General features: G+C 37.6%; 2 protein-coding genes across 3 annotated transcripts in view; one reads left to right on the forward strand and one right to left on the reverse strand.

Annotated features, from left to right (window-relative positions):
- Positions 1-237: 237 nt before the first annotated feature.
- riox1 (ribosomal oxygenase 1) lies at positions 238-12028 on the reverse strand. 2 transcript variants are annotated; one of them, XM_079584814.1, is made up of 16 exons: positions 11894-11994; positions 11590-11762; positions 10698-10838; positions 10465-10619; positions 9394-9493; positions 9200-9313; positions 8299-8405; positions 8109-8216; positions 6762-6796; positions 6482-6660; positions 3711-3815; positions 3478-3619; positions 1931-2051; positions 979-1078; positions 815-901; positions 238-706 (listed from the first exon to the last, which is right to left on the reverse strand). In XM_079584814.1, exons 2-16 carry the CDS (start codon positions 11659-11661, stop codon positions 638-640), a joined length of 1635 nt encoding a protein of 544 aa, XP_079440940.1. In that variant the 5' UTR covers positions 11662-11762; positions 11894-11994; the 3' UTR covers positions 238-637. The 2 variants fall into 2 exon arrangements, with proteins under 2 accessions (XP_079440940.1, XP_079440941.1); XM_079584815.1 differs by having other exon boundaries at positions 401-706; positions 11590-11670; positions 11894-12028.
- Positions 11937-24196, forward strand: part of extl3 (exostosin-like glycosyltransferase 3) — a 32371-nt gene continuing 20111 nt past the window's right edge. Inside the window, exon 1 of the mRNA XM_079584813.1 lies at positions 11937-12162. The gene's annotated coding sequence lies outside the window, so the exon portion shown is untranslated. The remainder of the gene's footprint in view (positions 12163-24196) is intronic.

Below are 24196 nucleotides of genomic sequence, written 5' to 3' on the forward strand. Positions count from 1 at the left end.
TAATATCATATTTTAGAGGATAATATATATATATTATAATTTTTAGAAGATAATATAATTTTATAATTTTTTTATTGACAAATACTAGATTATATGTTTTCTTATGAAATTTTAGCATGAAAACCAACATTTTAATGACTAAAAGTGTGTGCGTCGACTTTTTTGTGACAAAGGTCAGAACTCCTGTTATGATGTAGATTTTTTTGAGGTGCGCTCTTGTCATAAATTCATCTATTACTGTTCCTGCATAATTTGTAACAAAAAACAATGCTGAAATATCTATTAAGGAGTGTTAGACTTTTCCAACAATATATAGTTTGTCATGATTAATTTAGGATTTAATTGTAATATAGTGAGGTAAACGTAGGTGTCCCGTATACGGGACAGTGACAGTTAAAGGGTTAATCAAATTAGTAGGTTCATTGAAAACAAATATCCCCTCCAGACATCACTTTTAGCCATTTATATATATACACACACACATTCATCACAGATCTGGTACAAAGAAAAGAAACCTCAAAAATACGCATTGGTTTGCTTTCAACAGATGTTTTATACACATTGGATAATTTTAGTTAAAAAACAATTGCCGCTTGAACAGATGACTTTCATTTTCTTTGGCCAACAACTAATATTTTTATTTAGCGGTCAAAGGTTCGGCTGTGTGGATCATTCCCTTCTCGAAGAGCAGCTCAGCCAGAGACATCTGCAAAACGAGATTCATTTCAAACACAAAATAACACATGTGCATAAACACATACATGCAATTTCAACAGGTCATATTGGGCTTAAGTCGATGATATCCACACGGTACCTTAGCCTCCGCCGTCTCGCATGGTAAACTGGCCACAGAAACAAACTTGGGATAGGAATGAATCAGAAACTCCATGGCATCTATGTGCTGTTAAAACACATGATCAGTCAAATGCTTAATAAAGGTAAAAGCTACAGTCATTAGAGACAAGCTTGCAGGTTTACCTCTGCTTTCATCTCTATGTTCTTGGGTTCTTCTTTATGATAGACTCTAGAGTTCTCAGTAGTGTAATAAAGACGCACAGTGTCTCCATCACTGCACAACCTATGAAGAAAAGTTATTTTTTTAGTCTAACACATGGCATATACCATTTAACACAACTAAATGAATGTGTATCTTAATCTGAACATCCATCTGGAGTTATATTATTTTGAGTTCTCTCATCACGTTCAAACCAGACTCACTTTATGCACCTTAAAATAACACACCGACTTTTTGGGACGTTAGCTTATTCCCCGTATCCCCCAGAGTTAGATAAGTCCATACACACCCTTTTCATCTCCGTGTGTGCCGTAACTCTGTCTACCCGCCGCTAGCCTAGCTTAGCACAAAGACTGGAGGTAAATGGCTCCAGCTAGCATACTGCTCCCAATAAGTGACAAAATAACTCCAACATTTTCCTATTTACATGTTGTGATTTGTATAGTAGCGTGTACAAATAACAAGATCACATGAGACACAGCCATCTTCAAACCATATACTGGGAACTATATTCTCAGAAGGCGAAGTAGCAGTACTTCACCTTCTGAGAATATAGTTCCCAGTATGTATACGGTTAGAAGATGGCTGTGTCTCATGTGACCTTGTTATTTGTACACGCTGTGACTATACAAATCACAACATAGGAAAATGTTGGTGTTATTTTGTCACTTATTGGGAGCAGTATGCTAGCTGGAGCCATTTACCTCCAGTCTTTGTGCTAAGCTAGGCTAGCGGTGGGTGCGTCAGATAGAGTTACGACACGCACAGAGATGAAAAGGGTGTGTATGGACTTATCTAACTCTGGGGGATACGGGGAATAAGTCGGCGCGTTCCTTCAAAGGAAAGTGAAATATAATGTCTTTTGCTCTGTAGATTGAGAAGTGTTACAGGAAAGTAATGTTCTGGATGAGGTACCTTGCCGCTCCGGCCCGCATCAGTCTGATTTTGGTTTGGCTCTTCAGTTCAACAGTGACATTAAGGGCCTCACCGCCTCCCCATCGAGCCGGAGCCCCGTACACACTGCCGGCCTTCTCCTCTACAAAACACACACAAATGCATTTTATTAAACGGACAGTTTAACATACAGTACCAAACACAGAGCTTATATTATTGCAATATCTGATACAACACAACAACTTGTTTTGAGATGTCTAATTTCTATAAAAACAGAATTTGCAAACATATATTTTCTGAAATGCACAGAATTGGTTGAGACTGATTTCAATACGGATATTTTAAAGCAAATAAAATGACACATTTCACCTTTAGTTTTAATGTTACTGATAGTTTTCAGTCATGTGACTGGAGCACAAAACATCCATAGAGCTAATTTTCCATCAATTTCAAACCACTAATATTTAGATCACCTCTCAAAAGAAGAATAACCAAAATATGTGGACAAAAAAGCAAGATTTGGGCACTTGTGATCCATATGCTGCTGTCTATGCAGTCTAAGAAGCTTAACGTGAAAAACACTTAATGTGCCTTAAATTAAAACAGTGATATTAAAAGATCAAATTCCGCATACACCTTATTGATGATGCATACTATGTACATGCATTCAGATGCGTCCAGAAATATGCAAATATGCACTTTCAGATAGGTAGATTTATATATTTATAACAAGCATTTTGGGATGTCTATGCACAGGCATTTTAAATAATTATTATATCAAGTACTTTATGTAGTATAGGTACTTTTAATTATTTTTAGCTCTATGTGTCTGTTAGTTGTTATGTTTTTTTTTTTTTTTTCTATGTCATGGACTACAGATGGAAATTAGCATTGTGCTAAATCTGGCGTATTTACATCAACTTATATTGTACGTTCATCAATATGCACTGTCCCATCCAAATAAATAAAAATGAATGAATGAGAATATGAATGCAAATGCGAGTTGCATTTATATTCTGTTTTCGTCTGCATGCATGTACATAGTACGCATCTTAAATAAGGTGTATATTGAAATTGGTCTTTTAATATCACTGTATTAAGAGTACATAATAAAAAGGGAAATAAATTGTATTTGGTTTTCTTGACAGATGGCAGTTAAAAAAAGGTGTAAAGTTTGTACTTTTTTTCTTTCTTCCCTTAGTAATATTTACAGTCTTTACTATTTTGTATATATATTGCTACCATATTGTACATGCATACTACATTACTAGTATTTCTACTCGTATTATTGTGTAATGTACTGGTATGTTTTGAAGTAAGCATTTATAATCCTTTTTTTTTTCTTTTCTTCTTTTTATTGAGTCAGAGAGTAAGAAATACATCTGTTTAATTTCATCTGTATTTTTTTTTGCGCAATATGTTGAAACGAACATTGTATTGATGTTTTACCAATCAGAGAGGTAATAAAAAGAGTTAAACTAATATCACTGTATTACTACATTAGTACTTAGTAAAGGGAGAATCAGGGTGTGTGACGTCACGTGAAAACCATGAATTGTAAGACTCACCAGAGTTCAGCAGAGGAGGAAGGCAGTCGTGCAGAAAGTCTTTGGCTTTCTGATCTACAGAAGCATCAACTGGCGCTAATTGTATGAGTTTCTTCATCAGCCCCTGAACGTGTGCAATGAATTTGTCTCTTCGTGGGTCTTCCTGTTCACATGCACGAGTCATTTCAGTGTCAATATAGATCAGGAATGAACAGATCGGAGCTTGTATATTATTGGAGTATAAATACAAGTACCTTCTCTGAGTTCTGAACTCCCATGAACTGAAGGTAATCGAGCGGCAGCCCCTTCCTGAACTCCACATCATCTTCCATCGCGATCTCCAGAGCTGCTGGCATCAACTGCAAATCAAATATATTCACCAGAGTGACAATATCTGAGTGAATCTGGGTCTTTTATGTCTTACATAACAAATATATAGAGCACATTTCACACCAAAAATCAGAAGAAATAAAGCAGCAAACAGAGATTTTTAGGAGTGCATATAATGCAAATGAATGGTTGATGTTTGTAAAACACACAGCAATCATGATGGTAATCTATACGAGCTCTATCTCGTCTCGTCAACGAAAACGTCTCGTCATGTTTTAGTCACCTTGGAGCCATTTTTAGCTAGTCATCGTAACGTTATCGTCATTAAAAAAAAAGGTGCGTCAACGAAATAATTGCGTTATCGTCATCGTTGACGAAAACAACATTGGTGCATATAATGCAAATTAATGGTTGATGTTTGTAAAACACACACAGCAATCATGATGGTAATCCATACAACCCCAGTGGATGAATCAATGTCTTCTGAAGCCAAATGACAGGTATGTGCAGGCCTTGACATTAACTTATTGCTTATCAGTGTTGGGAACGTTACTTTAAAAAAGTAATTAGTTATAGTTACTCACTACTTGTTCCAAAAAGTAACTGAGTTAGTAACTGAATTACTCTATAATAAAAGTAACTCGTTACCAGAGAAAGTAACTATTTGCGTTACTGTTAAAAAAAAGTAGCTATAATCCAAAGAATTTGGATTTTTGTGAGCAGTTTTCACAAGTCAGTTGAAATGAGTAGAACAGACGGGGGTTTGTACATAACTTTCGATATTTATTGCACGTCGACAGACAGCAAGAGGTTTATCCTGCACTTCAAGTATTAATTTATCTTTGTAAGAAAAGTAAACGGTTACACCATATAAAGTGCATAACTCTAGCAAATTAAATCAAACTCTCTCAACCAGAGACAACTGGCGAACTAGCATCTGTGGTGGAGGTATCGGTGTTTTTTGCCACTAGCTTTGTAGATGCGCGTGTCAATGAGATGCTTCATTAAATTAGAGTTGCTTACAACGGATGTCGACAAAGTCTTCGCTCCTGGACATAATGTACACATTACATGCACGTTCTTGCCTTTGACAACAATGAATTTGAAGTAGTGCTTATATCTCCACCAACTTTTCATCGGATTGCTCCTGACTCGCCATCTCTGCTGCTCCGTCAAATCTGTTTAGCGCCGCGGTTGTGTGTGTGTGTGTGGCGCCTGGCGCGTGTGCTGGCATATGTGTAAAAACATTGGCTCTGATTGGCTACCATGAAACATGACTCTGCCTTAGCCAATCATAATCGCTTACATCGTTATTAACCCACCTCCTCACTAGCTGTGAGCCAGGGGTGCGTTCGGAATCGGATTACACAGTTTATTCAATCAATGCATATAATGCACCGCATTTAACATCCAGTATTGTTAACGGCGTTGTAACGACGGGAAAAGTAATTAGTTAGATTACCCCGTTACTGAAAAAATAACGTCGTTACCTAACGCCGTTATTTTAAACGCCGTTATTCCAAACACTGTTGCTTATTACTGGTTTTCCATAGTTACTAACCACTCAGCATTTTCACTGGCCACAATTTTGACATTGATACCATGGGGAAAACCTGCCATATAGGTATTTTTAATATAATCTCAAAATTTGTCATCAGGTATATTAAGCTGCTGTCACTTTAAGACCTGACACATTATACTGTTACACGTATGTTTTCTTTCTCATCTGTTTGTTTACTTAAATCACAACTGACTGTGTTTACATGAATACTCGCCAAGACAGGCCTTTTGACATTATTTTGTGTGTGTTTGACTGATGAAGCGCAACAAGCAGCGAAAACAAACTGAATTTAGTACTGAGAGGAGGCTTTATGTTCACGTATCTTGGGTTTGAGCACAAAATCTGCAGGAATGAGTCAAATTATGCACAATATGCACAATCCCACATCGGAATAAAAAAAATTATGAATGATACATTTTTGTATTTTATATTATATATATATATATATATATATAAAAATATAAAAAAAATTATATACTTTTTAACCACAATTGTTTGTCTTGTGCTGGTCTGCGACGCGCCACGTATTACGTCATCATGTTGGAAAGGTCACGCGCCACATCATCTATCTAAGTTATTTGTCTGTGTACTCCAATTCAAAAAGTAGGGAAGGCCGAAAAACTCCATCTCATTTTCATCCTCCAACTTCAAAATCGTCCGACATATTTGTTTTAATATAAATAAATAAAAATCGTGACCTTTCCAACATGATGACGTAATACGTGGTGCGTCGCAGACCAGCACAAGACGAACAATTGTGGTTAAAAAGTATATACATTTTTATTTTATTTTAGAAAATGGCCGATCGTTTCGCTAGATAAGACTCTTATTTCTCGACTGCGATCGTTTCGAGACTTTGAAGCTGCATTGAGACGGACATTTGAACATTGGGATATTTGGTTGCCATTGAAGTCCGTTAAATGGAGAAAAATCCTGGAATGTTTTCCTCAAAAACCTTAATTTCTTTTTGACTGAAGAAAGAAAGACATGGATATCTTGGATGACATCGGGGTGAGTAAATTATCAGCAAATTTTTTTTTGAAAGTGAACTAATCCTTTAAGTAGAAGATGTTTTGACCATTTTTGTGAAAATCATTTATCATAAAGCACAGAAGCAGAAGTAAAGGCTTGTACCTTCAGGAGCAGATCTCCCCAGCTGTTCCTCTGGTAGGAGGAGACGGTGATGTGCAGCGAATGAACGTCGGGCAGACAGTCACCCTGATGAATGAAGCCACGGGGAAAATACAGCAGATCCCCAGCTTCCAACACCACGTCCAGGATAGGCTGCCCGATCTCCTTCTGGCTGAAATTAGCTTGAGGAGAAATGCAACAGGCAAGAGGGTTTATTCCCTTTATAAACAATCAAATACTTTTATTTATCAAGGTTAGTTAATATGACCAGCTATGTACTTACGACTGGACCCCAGCGGCAACACTTCCTCTTCAGAACTGAGGGAAGACAGAAGAGCTACTAGTTCATTTCTTCTGAGGTGCTGAGTCTGATATGTTACAGTCCTATTATGCTTTTTTCTATGTTCATCTTTCTTTAGTGTGTAATGTTGCAGTTTGAGCACAAAGTCCCTCCAGCGGGAGTTATTCTCTATATCAGTGTCTCTATAACTCCTGAAACGCCTCCATTGTAGTCTAGAGTTTTCTTCTGGGAACAAACACGCCACCAGGGGCGTCACTTGGCCCTTTTTAGGGGGGTTTCAGCCTAAACTTCTGCCTAGCCCCCTTAAAAATGTGTGATTAAGTGTAGGCTACACAAATTCGTGTTCGCTTCCGTCTTGTTATAATCAGATTTAGCGCGTTCTTCATCTTCAATCCGCAGCGGCGCCGAGCAGAGCGCACGCCAGAAACAGAGGACAGGGTGTGTGTGTGTGTGTGTGTGTTCATCTGAGCCTCATTGGTCTGTCACTGCTCGTCAATGTCAGAATATTTGAGATGACCAATCAAATCAAAGTAGGCGGGCTTTATGTTCACAGAAGCGGCTGAGCGCATATTTTAGCAACTCGACTCGACACTTCAGTTTACGGTCAAGTGCGAGATAAGATGCAAGTAGCTAAACTATTTGACAGTTTTTTAGGTCATAAATGTTAAACGAATCACAAAAATAATCAGGCAAACTAATAAACTTTTGTCTAATTTCGCCATTAATTTTCTCGGGGGAGACGAGCCCCCTAACTGGCCAACCTCACATTCTGGACCTCAGTGATTATAAAACCCTGCTATATGCTTGTTAATGAATATAGGTAATAGTGAGCATTCGATCCTAAACTAAAGCTACTTTTATTTGATTTTATCATTAACCCTCATTGGGGACTGAGCCCCCCTAAAATGAAAATCCTAGAATCGCCCCCACACGTCACAATATTCCTCATTTAAATAATTCATACGCAGAATAAAGGGGCGGGGCCTGGTTGAGTTAGTTAGTAGTGTGTTGAAACTGGCGGTTATGGTAAAGGGCGGGACATTTCCTAAACACACTCGAAGCTCTTGACCAATCACAACACACTGATCCAGCCGACCAATCAGAGCACAGTGTGCTTTTCAGAAGGAGGGGCTTCATAGAGACAGGAACTAAACAGAGCGTTACTGACAGACTGGGAAGAGAGGAGCTGCAACAATGGAGAATATGGGGAAAATAATGTGTTTTTTAAACATTCAAGCATGAAAACCTATTCTAGAAGACCTAAAAACAAAATCACGACTTTGAAAAAGGGCATAACATGGCCTCTTTAAAAAATAACTGATCACTCACCGAGGGTTGTACACTCTCCAGTGCTTTTTGCCCTCGAGCTGCACAACGAAAGCCTCTATGTCATCATAGTGTGGAGCAAAACCCTGCGTCCCCGGTGGTGTTAGATACCTGAAAAACATATCACAGGTAAATGATAACTGACAGTGAAGAATCTAATACTTATGAATAAAGTTTATGCATCACCACATACATGTTTGCGCCTGCCATACTACCAAACTTCTCCTGAAGAATGGAGAGCACTTGCCACACAGTGGAGGAAAACGCTTGAGGATTGAGCATCCGGAGAGAGCAGCCGCTCTGTCAACACACAGCAAACAACATCTGTCAATAAACTGCACACTTTCACAGTCGGATAATAACTGAGGCTTTACAGAAGTTTTATGAATATTGTAACGACAGCCCTACTAATTTTAATAATGTTTGCAAAACAGAATGTGAACAAATTTGCATCTTTTACATGATATTGCCTCCACTATTGGTGTTATATGTGACCCTGGACCACAAAACCAGTCACATAGGTCCATTTTTTAAAATTGAGATGTATATATCATCTGAAAGCTGAATAAATAAGCTTTTGATTGACGTATGGTTCGTTAGAATATGACAATATTTGGTCGAGAAGATACAACTATATGAAAATCTGGAATCTGAGGGTGCAAAAAAATGGAAACATTGAGAAAATCTCCTTTAAAGTTGTGCATTTATGTTCACGATTGTGCTGCATTCACTCACAAAAATACATTTTATATATTTACAGTTGGAAATTTACTAAATATATTCATGGAACATGATCTTTACTTAATATCCTAATGATTTTTGGCATAAAAGAAAAATTCATAATGTTGACCCATACAATGTATTGTTGGCTATTGCCACAAATATACCCGTGCCACATGTGACTGGTTTTGTGATCCAGGGTCACACACACACACACATATACATTATATATATATATATATATATATATATATATATATATATATATATATATATATATATATATATATATATATATATATAAATAAATGTAATACCAGCAATCATACAACACATCAGTTTCAATGAATTAGGGAAATGTTCATGATCTGTACCTCGTAGAAATCCCACACCGTGTACGGTAACGCTCTTCCTGGAGGATTGTGTGTCTCTCTTTTGCCATTTGTGTAGCTCGTCACATCCAGGTTTACTCCATACTGCACATCATCCTGAGCAAAACACTGAACATTATATAATCTGACGGCGGCTTTAGATATACCGATCTAATCAAAGAACAAAAATTGCTTACGTTTCTTAAGATCTGGTCAAACTCAGCGGTAGAAAAGAGTCCTTTGTAATAATCTGGATTCTGCCGTTGGATCAGCATTGGTTTCTTCTCCCAATTATCTCTATAATGTAGACAAAACAAGACATCTCTGATCCAAAGCAACTTCTAGTAACCTTTCTGGATGACTTACTAGGTCAATCTAATGCAAACTGCTTAAGAAAAATTATCAGATTTCAATACCAATATCAAAAGAAACATTCAATATCATTTTCATGAAAAAAGTAGTTGACTGCAATTTAGAGCTGCATGATTAACTGTTAAAAGGTCGTGATCTCGATTCAAACAGACACGCGATCTTATTCCTAATGCTGGGTACACACCAAAATATTTTTTTACATCTTATAAGATTTTCAAAATGTGATAGACCACAAACATGAGGAGAAAAAATCCTAGATTTAACCGTTTTGCTCCTATAGTATGTGGTTTTCAACCAGAGTCTCGACTGTAAACACAGGAGACTTCAGAATAAGTAATAATAAGAAATGGACTTTATGCACAGCTGCACTACTTCCTGAACTTTAGCCAGCTCCTTTGTTTCCTGTCTGCCATTATTGGACAAACTGATTTATCCAGGTGTGTCTGATTATTGTTGTTGGTCAGGCACACCTGGATTAATCAGTTTGTCCAATAATGGCAGACAGGAATTAAACAAAAGAGCTGGCTAAAGTTCAGGAAGTAGAGCAGCTGTGCATAAAGTCCATTGCGATGATAGTGTTTGGAACCTATAGATTGGAATGATTTTCACAGAAAATTCACAGGGGAAAAAACTTGTCGTCACTTGGACTATTTTAACGATGTCTTTACTAATTTTCTGGGCCGGCAAGTTTCAATCCCTTAAGAAGCCTATGCAGGAGTGAGACACCTCTCAGAATTCATCAAAAATATCTTAATATGTGTTCTGAAGATGAACGAAAGTCTTACGGGGTTGGAACAACATGAGGGAGAGTAATTACTGACACAATTTACATTTTTGGGTGAACTAACCCTTTAAATTCAATTGAGCTATAAATGTGTGTGTCTGTGGTCTCAAACCTGAGGAAGCTTTTGTCTTGGACTGGGTGAATCAGCCACTGGAACAGTCTGTTAGCTCTCTCTCTGCTGTTGTTGACCTTTGCCAGATCCGTCAGGAGTGCGTCAAGAGCCGGACTGTCAAATCCTTCACCGTCATCTGTCTCACAGACCTTCTCCTGGAAAACACAGCACATCGTGAGCTTCACATCTCCACTGATGCTCCTGTATCTGTTGTTGTACAGTTAGACACTTACGCCTTTAGGTTTATCAGTGCTGCTGGGCCTCACGCGGGGTTTCAGAGGTTTCATTCTTTTCTTTTTATTTGATTTCTTGTTTACCGGTAATTGGATGCCATTCTCCTTCTTTTTGATTTTCTTTGCTGCTGGTGCCTTAGCCTGCAAAACAGAAGTCATGCTATTCAATTTTACAGTGCTTACAAAAAATTAATGGTGGTAATAACATGGTATTTTTCTAATTCAAGGGTTTTCAATCTTATATTTGGACCCATGAATGTGATTATTCTGGTGCAAGGGCCCCCATCCTAAAATTTAAAAGGCAGCCATATATTTGTGTATAAATATCACATTTATAGGGTGAAATATTAATATTATAAACATGCATATTTAGAAAATGTTTAGTTTCTATGCTTCTACATTATTATTGTTTTTCTAATCAATATTATACTTTACAGTTAAATGTATTATTTATTAATTTAATGCATTATATGTACTTATTTACATCAATGTACTTATTTTAATCTATTTTATTCAAACCATTCTGTTAGTTAGCCAGGATAAACTTATTTTTTACTGTAACATTTTTACACAGTTTTTCTCTAAACTTTTACGCTCCCTTGCAGACCCAGTTTTAAGCTTCATAGTATTGAAGATAGTCATGGTGTATACAATTTATTACATATTTCTATACAGTGGTATTTAAATGGTACTCAAATACGTTTTTGTAAGCTAAAGAACAGAGAGGTTTTGCACAACATGTCTGCAATATATTCTATATTCAGTGTATTTTCATTATATTAGAAATCAATATTGATGTGCGCCTGGTTTAACAACTTTTAAACCAAAAACCCCCGTAAGAAGCTTTCAATCACGCAAAAAAATAAAAATGTCTCAAATGCAGCCTTTTTACCTGCACTTCAGATGTTGCTCCTTCTGATAATGTCTGATAAATAGATAGTGCGGACATGTGTTTTCTATCCATGGCTCAGTTCTGAACAGCAGACATGAGACACATGAGAGCTTTTCTTCTGCAGGAGACAATGCAAACAAACAACGCTCACACTGCCACCTACAGGTCTGGAGCTGCAATGACATGTTTAAAACAATTCCCCTTTACTACATCCGCCCATGTATAATACATAAAACACAATACGATTATCAGTGCATTAATTATCCTAAATTTATTTTAGGATGACGTATTACCAAAAACCCACCGGAAATAATTGTAAATCGAGCTCTCCGCTCTAAACGCTAGATGGCAGCACACGAATGCAATGAACAGTTACACCGCGCGAGCTCCCAGGTCGCTTTGTGCGCATGCGCATTAACGCCGCGGCTGCTGTACGCGTTTTGCTGCACCGAGAGACGGAGGGTTTTCAGGAGACGTTTACCGGGCCGTTTCTGTCCGTTACCGACACCTTGTACACGCTGAAGACTAGGAGTCTATGAGGACTGACGTACTGTCTGATGGATTTATTCTGAGGTAAAGTAAAATACGGTTTGTCGTTCGTTAGCGGGTCGGTTAGCAGCGGCTAACATCAAACAAACAGATGGGTGAAATATTCCTGTATTTTTTTCCACATATGACTCTCAAATGGGAAATATTGTAGTTATGATAATGCTCTATTAATAATGAATAATGTTGGTCGTTGGTGGGACCTTGTCCTTTTTAGATTTATATGTGTCTAAAGTACTGCAGGCAATCAGTGTAAGTTGGTCATTTAAATGACGCGTTGAACAAATCCGACTGACTGGATCTGATCAATAATATCAGACACACACTGAGCTGATTTATTAATAACATATAATCTGAATAGCAATATCAGGCACACTCTAATATTGTCATTTTATAGCTTCTGATCTGATCAATAATATCAGACACACGCTGATCTGATTTATTAATAAATAAATAAGATTTTAATTTGGTAAATTCTAATATGAGACGCTAATCTATTACATCTAATCATCATTATCAGACACACTAATGTTATTAATTTATAATATTGAATCTGACTTATAATATCAGATAATCTGATCTATTAGATATAATAACATGCTCTGATGAAACCAAGACACACTGAGGATGTAATGACAGTCATAATATGATGTAAGATCATTCAGACTGTCTCATATTGAGAATATCTTAATCTGATTGTTGGAATATCACATACGCACTTCTGTGATCTGATCTCACTTGACAGACTCAGAATATTGAATCTGATTTGTTCTCAGAGAGTTTGACTCAAGAGATTAGATCCTCACAACAAGCCTTGCGTGACGTGAACATGGATTCTGTATGAGATATTTTTAGTCTGACACTTAAGATCAGATCATATCTGATATTGTTGATTAGAACCGATTGTGTCTGATAATTCAGACTCATATTCTGTATATAAGACGTTATAAATGACGGTGAATGATTATTTCGAGCAAGTATGATAATGTTATTGATTAGGTCTGCATCTGGTATTCCAGCTGACAGATGAACAGATGTGTCTGTCGATGAGTGCGAGTTGTGTTGAGGTGGTCATTGATTTCTTTCTTTTTTTCGGGTGCCGACATGTTCTCTGTGTAGTTGTTTTCCTCCTCACCCATCTGTGAAGGTGTCATCTCATTGCACGTTTTATTTGTGAAGGAAAATAAAGATATTTTGTCTCTCTGCCCTGCTGACCATCTGTGCAAATGTAGTGCCAGTTTAGGCGTGACTAAAAGAAACACTAAATCACCAAATCGTTTTATTAGTCTCACAGCTCTTATTATATGTAGGTGTTGTGTGGAGTCTTTATTTAGGCATTTTATTTATTTAAAGAGAGCCACATACCAACATATATTGGTTATTATATGTCCACATCAACGTGTATGTAGGATTCTGGTCTAAACTATAGGCATGTCTTCTCTGCTGTTCCAGGTCATTGTTGGTACTAGTCTGCTTTGTGATTTTGAGCATCATGCAGTAATTCCCCTCAGGCGAAAGGACCAATCACGCGAGCTCCTCACCCGCTATCCGTCTCTGTCCAGCGGTGTGGGAACGTTGAGGTCTGGCAGCTGTTATAGGGTCTTAAGATTTTACTAGTGTTAAATCTGTGATCCGGCATAAGGCTGGGAAAGAGCCTGCTGGGTTTGTGCTGCACTGGATGGATAACGCTGGCGGGATTTGATCCTATGTGGATCAGGTGCTTATGAATATGGCAAATGCCATGTTGGGGGTTTTGAGCTTGGTTTGTTTTACGACAATAAAATCGGGTTGTTAAAGGGAAAGTTCACCCCCAAAAAAATTCTGACATTAATTACTCACCCATTACTCAGGTCCTTCCAAACCCGTACGACTTTTTTTCCCCATCTTCAGAACACAAATGAAGATCTTTTTGATGAAATCTGAGTTTTCTGTCCACAGCTACGCGTAACTACCACTTTGACGCTTCAAAAAGTTCATAAAGAGATCGTAAAGCTAATCCATATGAATTGAGCGATTTAGTCCAAATTTGCGTTGGACCAAGCTTTATATGACAAACAGATTGAATTTAGGCTTTTATTCACATATAAATGTTGATCAGAGAACATAAAAAGAAGCTCAACTGAACCTGCTTGACGCGCAAGAACAAACGTCATTGGTTCTTGCTGAAGCTCAAACGTGCTGCGTAACACGAGGATGAATCTCATTGGTTCTTACAGAAGCTTAGGGGGGGCTACATAGCCTATAATAAAAGATAATGAATTTCAACCCTGAACCAAGCATATTTTTATTCAAAGATCAACAGTCTGTCATTAGTCTTTAGTCTGCCACAAAAAAACAACAACATTAAAATCATGAACTCAAATGTCATCAACAGTGCGTAAATCACACCTTTCAGGCTATAGCCTACCGCTAATAAGCCTTATGCCACAATTATTATTACAACCAAATTGTCGGTCATTAAATAAGAAAACTAAATAATTGTGTAGATGATTTGCTTTGTGTTACACAGTGCCGCGAGTCCGCGACCAATCAATCACTCCTTTACGACTGGCTGCCTGCTCATTCACTGTCCTCGCGAGGCTGCTGCAACTTGCATCAATGCATATCTAAACTCACGCCAACGGTATCTTTGTAGAAATAAAAAAAGATGCTGCAGCCATTGCCACAGCCTGCAGGACGACTCAACCTCCACGGACAGTTTTTAATGTTTTATCAGACAATAACTCCGGTACTCAATATTTTGCTTTAGTATAATTTTCAGGACGATTAGGGCCGGTTTCGGCATACGGGACAATAGCTTAGATTTCGGGACTGAATTTTTTGGGACGTCTGGTCACCCTATTTTAATCATATAAAGTGATCGAGTCTCTTCAGAAAATTTGGACTAAACCGCTCAATTCATATGGATCATGCTTTCCTGTAGCTCAAACAGTAGAGCGTTGGCGCTTGCAACGCCTAAGTCATGGGTTCGATAACTTCGATTCCCAGGGAAAGCAAGAACTGAGAACTGATAAGAATGTAAAATGTGTACCTTGAAATGCAATGCAAGTCGCTTTGGATAAAAGTGTCTGCCAAATGCATAAATGTAAAATGTAAATGTGGATTAGTTTTACAATCTCTTTATGAACTTCTTGAAGAGTAAAAGTGGTAGTTGCTGCGTAGCTGTCAATGGAGGGACAGAAAACTCTCAATTTCATCAAAAAGATCTTCATTTTAATTTTTTTTATTTTTTATTTTGATATATGCTAGCTCGTTAGTTAATGATTTGAAATGACTAGAAAGATGCTAAGATGACATTTGCGTGGACAAAAGTCTTGGTGGTTTGGAACGACATGAGGGTGAGTATTTAAGAGTAAATTATGACAGAATGTAAATTTTTGGCTGATCTAACACTGCACTAACACACTAAGCTGTGTTTCCCTCGTCATAAACGCGCTGATGTGGGGGAAAACCGCTAATAGATGGGCATTTATTAGAGTCTCATGTCTAGTTTCACAGATCTATTCTGAGTCCTACACCAAAGAGAAGTTGACAGAGCTGTTTTTGTGCTGGAAAATTGCATTCTGTGTCTAAGAAACTTGCTCTAATTGTGAACAAAGCAGACACTTGTCTGTTCGTTTCCTCAATCCTGTCTAATATGACTTCCATCAGTCTGATGTACTTAATTTAGTCTGAGTATTATGTTCTTTATTTTGGTGCTTATAATTCACACACAAAAGCAGAAGCTAATAAAAATCATGCCACATTTCCTCAGCACAGACTTCTGGCTGGGTGAGATATTTCCACAGTGTGAAGCTGAGAGTTTGTTAGCCATATTCTTTCTGACATCTCAGAGTACGTCAGCTCCAGGTTGTTTGAAATGCTTTCATTAGGAGTTATTTTTTGCCATATGCCAGGAAAGGTAGGGCAAGATTTTCCATCTGTTTTTCTCGCTGTCTTCCTTGGCTCTTGTTGTTATCAGTCGCAGGTTCTGGCCTAATTAAGATGACCGCACTTTCACCTTACTTTACTCAGAAAGTGGACCTGATACATTAGGCAGACATTTAAGTGCTTCTCAAGGTTTCCGAATCATTCTGTCCTGGAGGCAAATCAGTCCTGACTTATGTAATATATAATTTATACTGTTTGACATTAGAGTTGTAGGTTGTTGCCAGAGCATTGCTATTCGTTGCTATTGAAAAGTGAGCGTGTTTGTTTAGTAATTTTGCTATTTACCGTATTTTCCGGACTATAAGTAAAAAAATTGCGTCATGAAGAGTAAATAAAAACATGTATAAGTCGCACTGGACTATAAGTCGCATTTATTTAGACATTTATTTAACAAAATACAAGACCAAGAACAGACATTTAATCTGGAAAGGCAAGTTAGGCTGAATAGGTGTCCGGTATGTTAAACATAACACATTAACAGTTATTCAGCGACACAATAGCATAAAGAACATATACCTGGGAGGCTGAATAGGCTAAATTAACATGCGAGTCCAACAAGATACCGGTAAGCAAGTTCACCAAGCTCCCGATCTCATTCCACAACACTGAATCCATTGAGTTCTTCCTCGGTGTCGCTTCTGAACAACTCCGCTAACTAGAGCGCCCTCTCGCGGCTGTAGACGGTAATGTTTTCTCTTGGTTCATCTCTGTCAGTATGAATTAATTTTGATATATAAGTCGCACCTGACTATAAGTTTCAGGACCAGCCAAACTATGAAAAAAAGTGCGACTTATAGTCCGGAAAATATGGTAGTTTTTGGCCCAGTAAATTAAAAGAGCAATCCCTAAATAAATAATATTCAGTGTAAATCTATGGAGTTGTTTCATCCAGTTTGTTATCCACCAGGCTTGATTCGTTTTGCTATTGGAGCAAATGGGAATGCAAAAATAATATTTATAGTAGTTGTCCATTATATTTCCATTCACCACTATGTGAAAAAGGTCCATTTAAGATATCGATCATGTAGCACAAACACTGCAGGATGGGCTAATCCCAAAAGATTAGTTTAATACGATGTGTGAGCAATAGTAATTGAGAGGAAGCTCTAATAAAGGATAATTTTGTTTTATTTTTATAGACTTGCTTAATAGTAGGATTGCTTTAAAGATTTTGATTATGATTTCACTTTTCTAACTTTAGTTAGTGTGTAATGTTGCTGTTTGAGCTTAAACAACATCTGAAAAGTTACAACGCTCAAAGTTCAAAGCAAAGGAAGATATTTGCTTTTAAAGAAATGTTTTTTAAGGACTACAACAAACGGCTGGTAGAGACTACACGACATTCCTCCCGGGTTAGTGACATCCCTAACCCTAAAATGTACATAAACCCCTCCTCCGGGAACGCGATTTATAGATTAGCATGACAGAATATGCTAATAAATGACTAGAAGATAACTAGAAGCAACATAAATTCATCAACTAACCATTCAGAAATGTCCTGTTGCTTCTACATGTTGTCACTTCTTGAGTCTCTCCCTTATTGTCTGACTCCGGTTTGAATATAAAAGGCTAAACGTTTTTGAAATGTTCAGTGCATGTGTGTGTGAGGAAAAAGGACACGAGCTGTTGAAGCTCCGCCCCCTGTGCCGGGAGCAGCAGCTCATTTGCATTTAAAGAGACAGACACAAAAACTGTGCGTTTTTGCTCACCCGCAAAAAGAGACAATTTCAGCATGCTATATACAAATATCTGTTGGGTATTTCGAGCTAAAACTTCACACACACACTCTAGGGACATCAGAGACTTATTTTACATCTTGTGAAAATGGCATTATACCACCCCTTTAAATTGGGTTTCACTGGCTTAAAAAAAGTCAACGTTTCCTTGTATTATTGTATAGTTTCATTTCTTTTTTGTTGCCTGTGTGCCAAATAGGCTTGCTGTGGTCGGTGTTACATACAGCAGTGCAGCAGGAGTCAGATTTCACTTATTATGTGATGAGATGAGTAAGAGATGACTGACAGGTCACAGGACAATGTTAGAGGATTTGATGCACAACAGATCAATTCAATTCAATTCAAGTTTATTTGTATAGCGCTTTTCACAATACAAATTGTTTCAAAGCAGCTTTACAGAAAATGCATTTCAAAATATACATACAAAAATACAGTTAGTTAATCATAAAATTTAGGGCATAACATATCGCCGGCGTTGGGTCGTCTCTTCACAGGCGTCGAGTCGTCTCATCACAGGCGTTGAGGCATCTGAAGTCTCCTAGAGAGGCTGGATACATAACTGGAGCTGACGAACTCTATGTGAGTTATAGGGACAGGCGTCCCGAGATAACAACAAAAAAGGCAGATGGGAAATAATTAGCGTAGCTGCTGTTCATAATATGAATGCATTTGATCTGATTTAACTGTAGTATAGAAGGTATGAGATGCATCATGTGAATGCTTGGCTAAAGAGATGCGTCTTTAATCTAGTTTTAAACTGGGAGAGCGAGTCTGAGCCTCGGACAATATCAGGAAGGCTATTCCAGAGTTTAGGAGCTAGATGTGAAAACGCCCTCCCTCCTTTAGTGGACTTAGTTATCCTAGGTACGACCAGAAGCCTCGAATTTAGCGATCTTAAAGAGCGCGATGGATTATATGGCGATAGAAGATCTCTTAAATACACAGGAGCTAAACCATTTAGGGCTTTATAGGTCAGTAACAATACTTTGTAATTGATACGGAACTTAATAGATCATTGTAAAATATCTTGTAAAATGTTTCCCTGATGGCCGCAAATGATCAGAATCTGAATCTGAACACCAACCTTGTTACCAGTAATACTACCGGTGTTTTGACTGTTTTCACAAGTTTATATTCCAGAAAACTGAAAGTTATCACAGTGACATCCCTAGTGCCAAACATAGGAGCCTCCCATCATGGTTGCCCTCACAAACGACAGAGAAACACCGCGGGTCTGATTCCAGTGGCATGTCTTCATGGAATTGGTTATTAAAGGTGTCAGATGGTGCTGAATCATTAACCCTTTTTTTTTTCCTTTTAACTTTCTCTTCTATATATCAACTCTCCTGGAAATGGAAAAGAGAAAAACCACAGAGCGTGCAGTCACGTTAAATTAAAGTGCTAATTATAGAAAGCACAGCTCCGTATCTGCGGCTGCAGTCCGGCTCCAGGCTAATGGATGTGTAAATGAAAAGCGTAACATCTCGCTAGCAGCCCAGCTCGGCCATAATGGAATCATTCAGGGTGGGTATCGGAACCACAACATCAGGTGATCACTGCTTTTCTGCCTCATAAATGTCAGAGGGATGTGAGCTGGAAAAGGCTGTCAGGTCACACACACATTGTGCTTTCACCCCTGGGTGATATCACCAGGCTTCTGTCTCTCGAAGAGTATGTCAAAAGAATGAAAGTACATTGAATTCTCACAGTTTAGAGACTGGTTTATTTTGGGTGAATAGTGACATTTGCTAAGTCGGGCATCACTGTTATTATTTTTTTTTTTTGTCTTAATTTTTTTTGCTGGATTCCATTTTAATGGTTAAATTAGATTTTATTTTAGTACTCAAAAAGTATGTCTAATCATTTGAATTCATAAAACTTTATTATCTTTGTATTATCAAAAACAGTGAAGGCATAAAACAGAAAAAAAAAAAAATCTTTTAAAATGTAATCAAATTCAATTGAACAATTCCTTTAATTCTTTGGCAAACAAAGTGCTGCACAACAGGTTACTGTTAAATTTAAAACATGGGGGGGGGGGGGGGGGATTATGTTAAAATAAAGTTGTAATAATATTAATAATTAAATTCAATAGATTTCTGTCACAATATCTTCAAGTTCAACCAAACTTATTGTGCCGGGTTTTTATGAAGACCGTTGTGTTTCTGTGTGTAGATGATAGGAAGATAGACGGCAAACATAATTGATTCAATATATGATATATTGATAGGCCTATTTCAATATATACGTGGCCAAAATCGTAGAAAAGTAAAATCACACCTCAACAATCCACAATTTGAGGTGTGATTTTTCTTTTGTAATAGATCAGACTAACGATTTTGGCCAAGTAGCCTATATATTGAAATAGGCATTTTAATAGAAAACAGAATATTGTAGAGATTTAAGGGTGGACTCTTTTGCCCATAAGTAACTACTTGATCGCTATTAGCAACCACTCAGAACACCTTAGCAACCCCATAGTATCTTGATAAAAAAAAAACTGAAAACCTTAGCAATGCCTTGGCAACGACCCACAACAACCAAGCATTATACAGATGAGTTTTGCAAATGGCGTTCACATTCTACAACGTCTAGTTTTAATAAAGATGTTCACATTTGCAATCTTGATGATTCCATTTTTCTTGAAAAATACATTTTGCTGTGTGCCTTGCACCAGACCAGTTGCCTCAGCATTTTCCTTCCCAGATGTGAGATGTTATGCAAGACAAGATAACACTTGACAAGCTCCCATAAACAGCGTGGATATTATTGAGCATATTCTGAATATTATCAGGCAAAAGATTCTCCAATACTGCTTGTTGGTTGGTTCACACATTGTGGTGATATTTCCTCCACTTACCTGTACTCCATATCTTTATCAGTTTATTTATACTTAATATCTATCTCCTGAGAGAAGGATTGAGTCCTCTTGTGACTTCTCTTGAAGCTGCCTGTAGGCTATGTGAATTGGCTGTCAGCTTTCAGAGCTGAATAATATTCGACTACAGCTCCGTTCTCCTCAGTGATCGAGCCCTGAAAGATGAGCTGGAACAGGTATAAAGCTATAAACACCTGGGGCCTCATTTATAACCGGTGCGTACGCACAAAACAGGCCCAGAAAGAGGCGTACGCCACTTCCGACGCATAAGTTGTGATTTATAAAAACAAACTTGACGGGAAAATGTGCGCACCTGCACGCAAACTCTGACCCATGCGTACGAACGTTTTGGAGACGGAGCAGTTTGGCGACACCGATGGTGAGCTGGAGTTAAATGTCTTTTTGGTCACTTTTAGACAGGAAATCGAAATAGAATGATACATAGGCCTATACAGAAAGATAATACAAATATAATTTCACTCACCAAGCCTATCACTTGAAGCAAATATCCACACCTTAAATGTCCGCGCCAGCGAGCGCGTTGGGCCGTTAGTGAAACTGACGCATATCTAACAGCAGATGAAGTAAAACTGTAGGCTAAATCTTCATTATGAGTCCTAATCATAAATAGGCTACAGTTTATTTAAAACAATGATTTAAACTATGTTTTATTTCTGATATAAACATTTAGATTAAATATGCCATTCCCATTAACGGAGTTAAACACTTAAACTACATGACATTTAGGCGTACTGAAAGTAAAAAAAAAAAAAGTAAAAAAAAAAAATATATATATATATATATATATATACAATAAATAGCCTATAAATATTTGTTGTGGATGCAATGCTTTTGAACACTTTTCCTTTGGCATGCTGTGTTTCAATGTTTTAACTACAGAGATTGCTTATCATGATAATAGCAGATTGTGCAAACATAATGCACAACAAGGTCTATCTGTTTCCATTACAAATATAAATCAATTAAAAAGACTATTTGGTCAGTGGAAAAGATTGAGAAAAACTTTCTCTGAAATGTATTTTACACTATTTGATTTATTTATTCAAAAACAAGGCAAGGATAGGCTACTAAATTATTTTTATTAATGTAATGTGACGCACATCCGTATTTCATATTTTCCTAATGTCTTGTACCGTTAAACATGTTATCACGTGGATGAATAATCATATGCAAATGATATGCAGATGAGGATATGCATAGTAAAACTAGCCGTTGTAAGCTCCATATATGGTTATTTCGGGGAGGAGACGCATGTGCGCACAATCTCCCGCTGAGTGGGATTTATAAAGTGAATTATGCGCAGGTTCTGGCGTGCGCACGCTTTTATAAGTCTGAATATTTTTTTGCGTACGTCATTTTTGGCTTTCGGGCGCACGTACACTTTTAGTAAGGATCCTACGCACAGTTTTATAAATGAGACCCCTGGTTTCCTTTAGAGAGCCGAGGTTACGTTAGGTAATTGGACTAGCCTAGTAGCAAACCAGTTTGCATAATATCGAAGATGAATGGTATGTCGGATTAGTGAAATCATAATATGTTGAAAATAGCATGTGGATGGGATACACCTGATTTTTCAAGTAAGAGTGGACACGGCCATTTGTAAATTTAACGTTTCTGGCTTCCGGTGTCGTCATTATTTTTAGCTGTACACAAAAGCTTGTTATGCTGCTAACTGGTATTTCTTACCCTATTATTTTAATGTAGTGTCTTAATTATAAACATGTTAGTTTGTAGCGCAAAGAGTTTTACCGTTTACTCCACTATAGCGACTAATGAACTGGAAGTCTCGCACATTTACAGAAAATAGTTTACTTGCTCGTTGAAAAATAAGATGGATACTATTTATGGTCTCAGGCTGTGTCCGAAATCACCCTCATTCACTCAAATGACGCTCGATTTGAAGGGACAGCATTTGTATTGGTGTCCGAAACCAAAGTGGACACTATCGAGTGCACTCATTCAATCCCGTAATTCACCGCAACAACGAATGTACAACTGAAGTGCACTCAGCGGCTAGAGAATACCCATAATACACTGTGAGGGTCGTGCCGAATGATTTCCCACGTCTGACCAGAAGATGGCGCCCGCATTTTCCAAATCGTTGGTCCAATGTGGTATACAGCGTGATATATCATACTCAATTCCTTTTTAATTGATTATTAAATTGTTTAATTAAGGCTTAGACATGTTAGTTTACATGACGGAGTTCAAGATAAATCTTTTCATTACTAATGGAGCTGCCAGTTTTTCAAATGATCATTAAACAGCGAGCACAAACCATGTCTGAATTCGCTCGCTCGTTTCAACTGGACTGTATTAGTGGAGTAATGTAGGGAATGAGGGTATATAGCTTGAGTCTGTGTTTGCCTTCTGGGCTAGTACTATAATTTCTTGAGCTACAGTGGAGATATTTTTTCATACTTCAGTAGAAAATGGTGATGACTGAGGCGAAGCTGGCACATTTAGGCTAAAATTAATTCATTGTGAAATTAAAAGGGAACTATAATGTAGTATAAAGTGAGCCCAGAATGTGTATGTGCAAGTTTCAGCTCAAAATACCCCACAGATCATTTATTACGCCATGCCCAAATTGTCTGTGTATATGTGTGTATATCTTTAAATGCAAATGAGGTGCTGCTCTCCGCCCCCCTTTCCAGAAGAGGGCTGTGCCTCGGATACTGCGGGAACAACAAAACAAAAAAGCTGTTTTGCATTGCTTTTAAAGCGCTGCTTTTCCATTACTTACTATGTAAACTAGTGCTAGTCTTTTTTTCTCCCATTCGGGGGCCATTTATTTATTCCTGAATTTTTTTTAAGGATTTTAATCTTCCTTTAACTTGAGCGCTGCGTATTTAAAGGGGTGGTTGATTATGATTTGACTTTTCTAGCTGTAGTTAGTGTGTAATGTTGCTGTTTGATCATAAACAACATCTGCAAAGTTACAACGCTAAAAGTTCAGAGCAAAGGGAGATATTTGCTTTTAAAGAAATCACTTTTTAAGAACTACAATAAACGGCTGGTAAGAACTACACGACATTCCTCACGGGTTAGTGACATCACCAACCCTAAAATTGATATAAATTCATCAACTAACCATTCAGAAATGTTGTCACTTCTTCTTGAGTCTCTCCATCATTCTGACTCCGGTTTGAACATAAAACGCTAAAAGTTTTTTCGTCCGTCTAGCACGTTTACATAGAAAAGCCATAGAAAAGTATCGCAGTCGATCGGAAAAACACATTCTGTGTTCATTGATGCAGCCAACCAAAGAACAGTTAGCCTAGATTGTTTATCACGTAGCTGAGACATTCTGTGTTTCCACTTGCTGCTCTAGCGAGGATCTAAGATAACAGGGCAGATTTTGTCACCAGTCTTGGCCTGTTACATTGTCTTAATGTGTAGAAAATGCCAATGACTCATTTTGAGAGACCGTTTATGATTTATGGGGAATATAAAAAAAAAGGAGTGGGTGGAATTTTACCATTATAGGGTGGTT

Source organism: Phoxinus phoxinus (assembly GCF_949152265.1).
Source record: "Phoxinus phoxinus genome assembly, chromosome: 16".
NCBI lineage: Eukaryota > Metazoa > Chordata > Actinopteri > Cypriniformes > Leuciscidae > Phoxinus > Phoxinus phoxinus.

Excerpts from the sequence above, each read along its gene's own strand:
- riox1 (XM_079584814.1), bottom strand. The coding sequence starts at position 11,661 with ATGGATAGAAAACACATGTCCGCACTATCTATTTATCAGACATTATCA. Across the intron at positions 10,839-11,589 it reads GAGCAACATCTGAAGTGCAG|GCTAAGGCACCAGCAGCAAA; the intron begins GTAAAAAGGCTG and ends TCTGTTTTGCAG. Across the intron at positions 1,079-1,930 it reads ATGCGGGCCGGAGCGGCAAG|GTTGTGCAGTGATGGAGACA; the intron begins GTACCTCATCCA and ends TTTTCTTCATAG.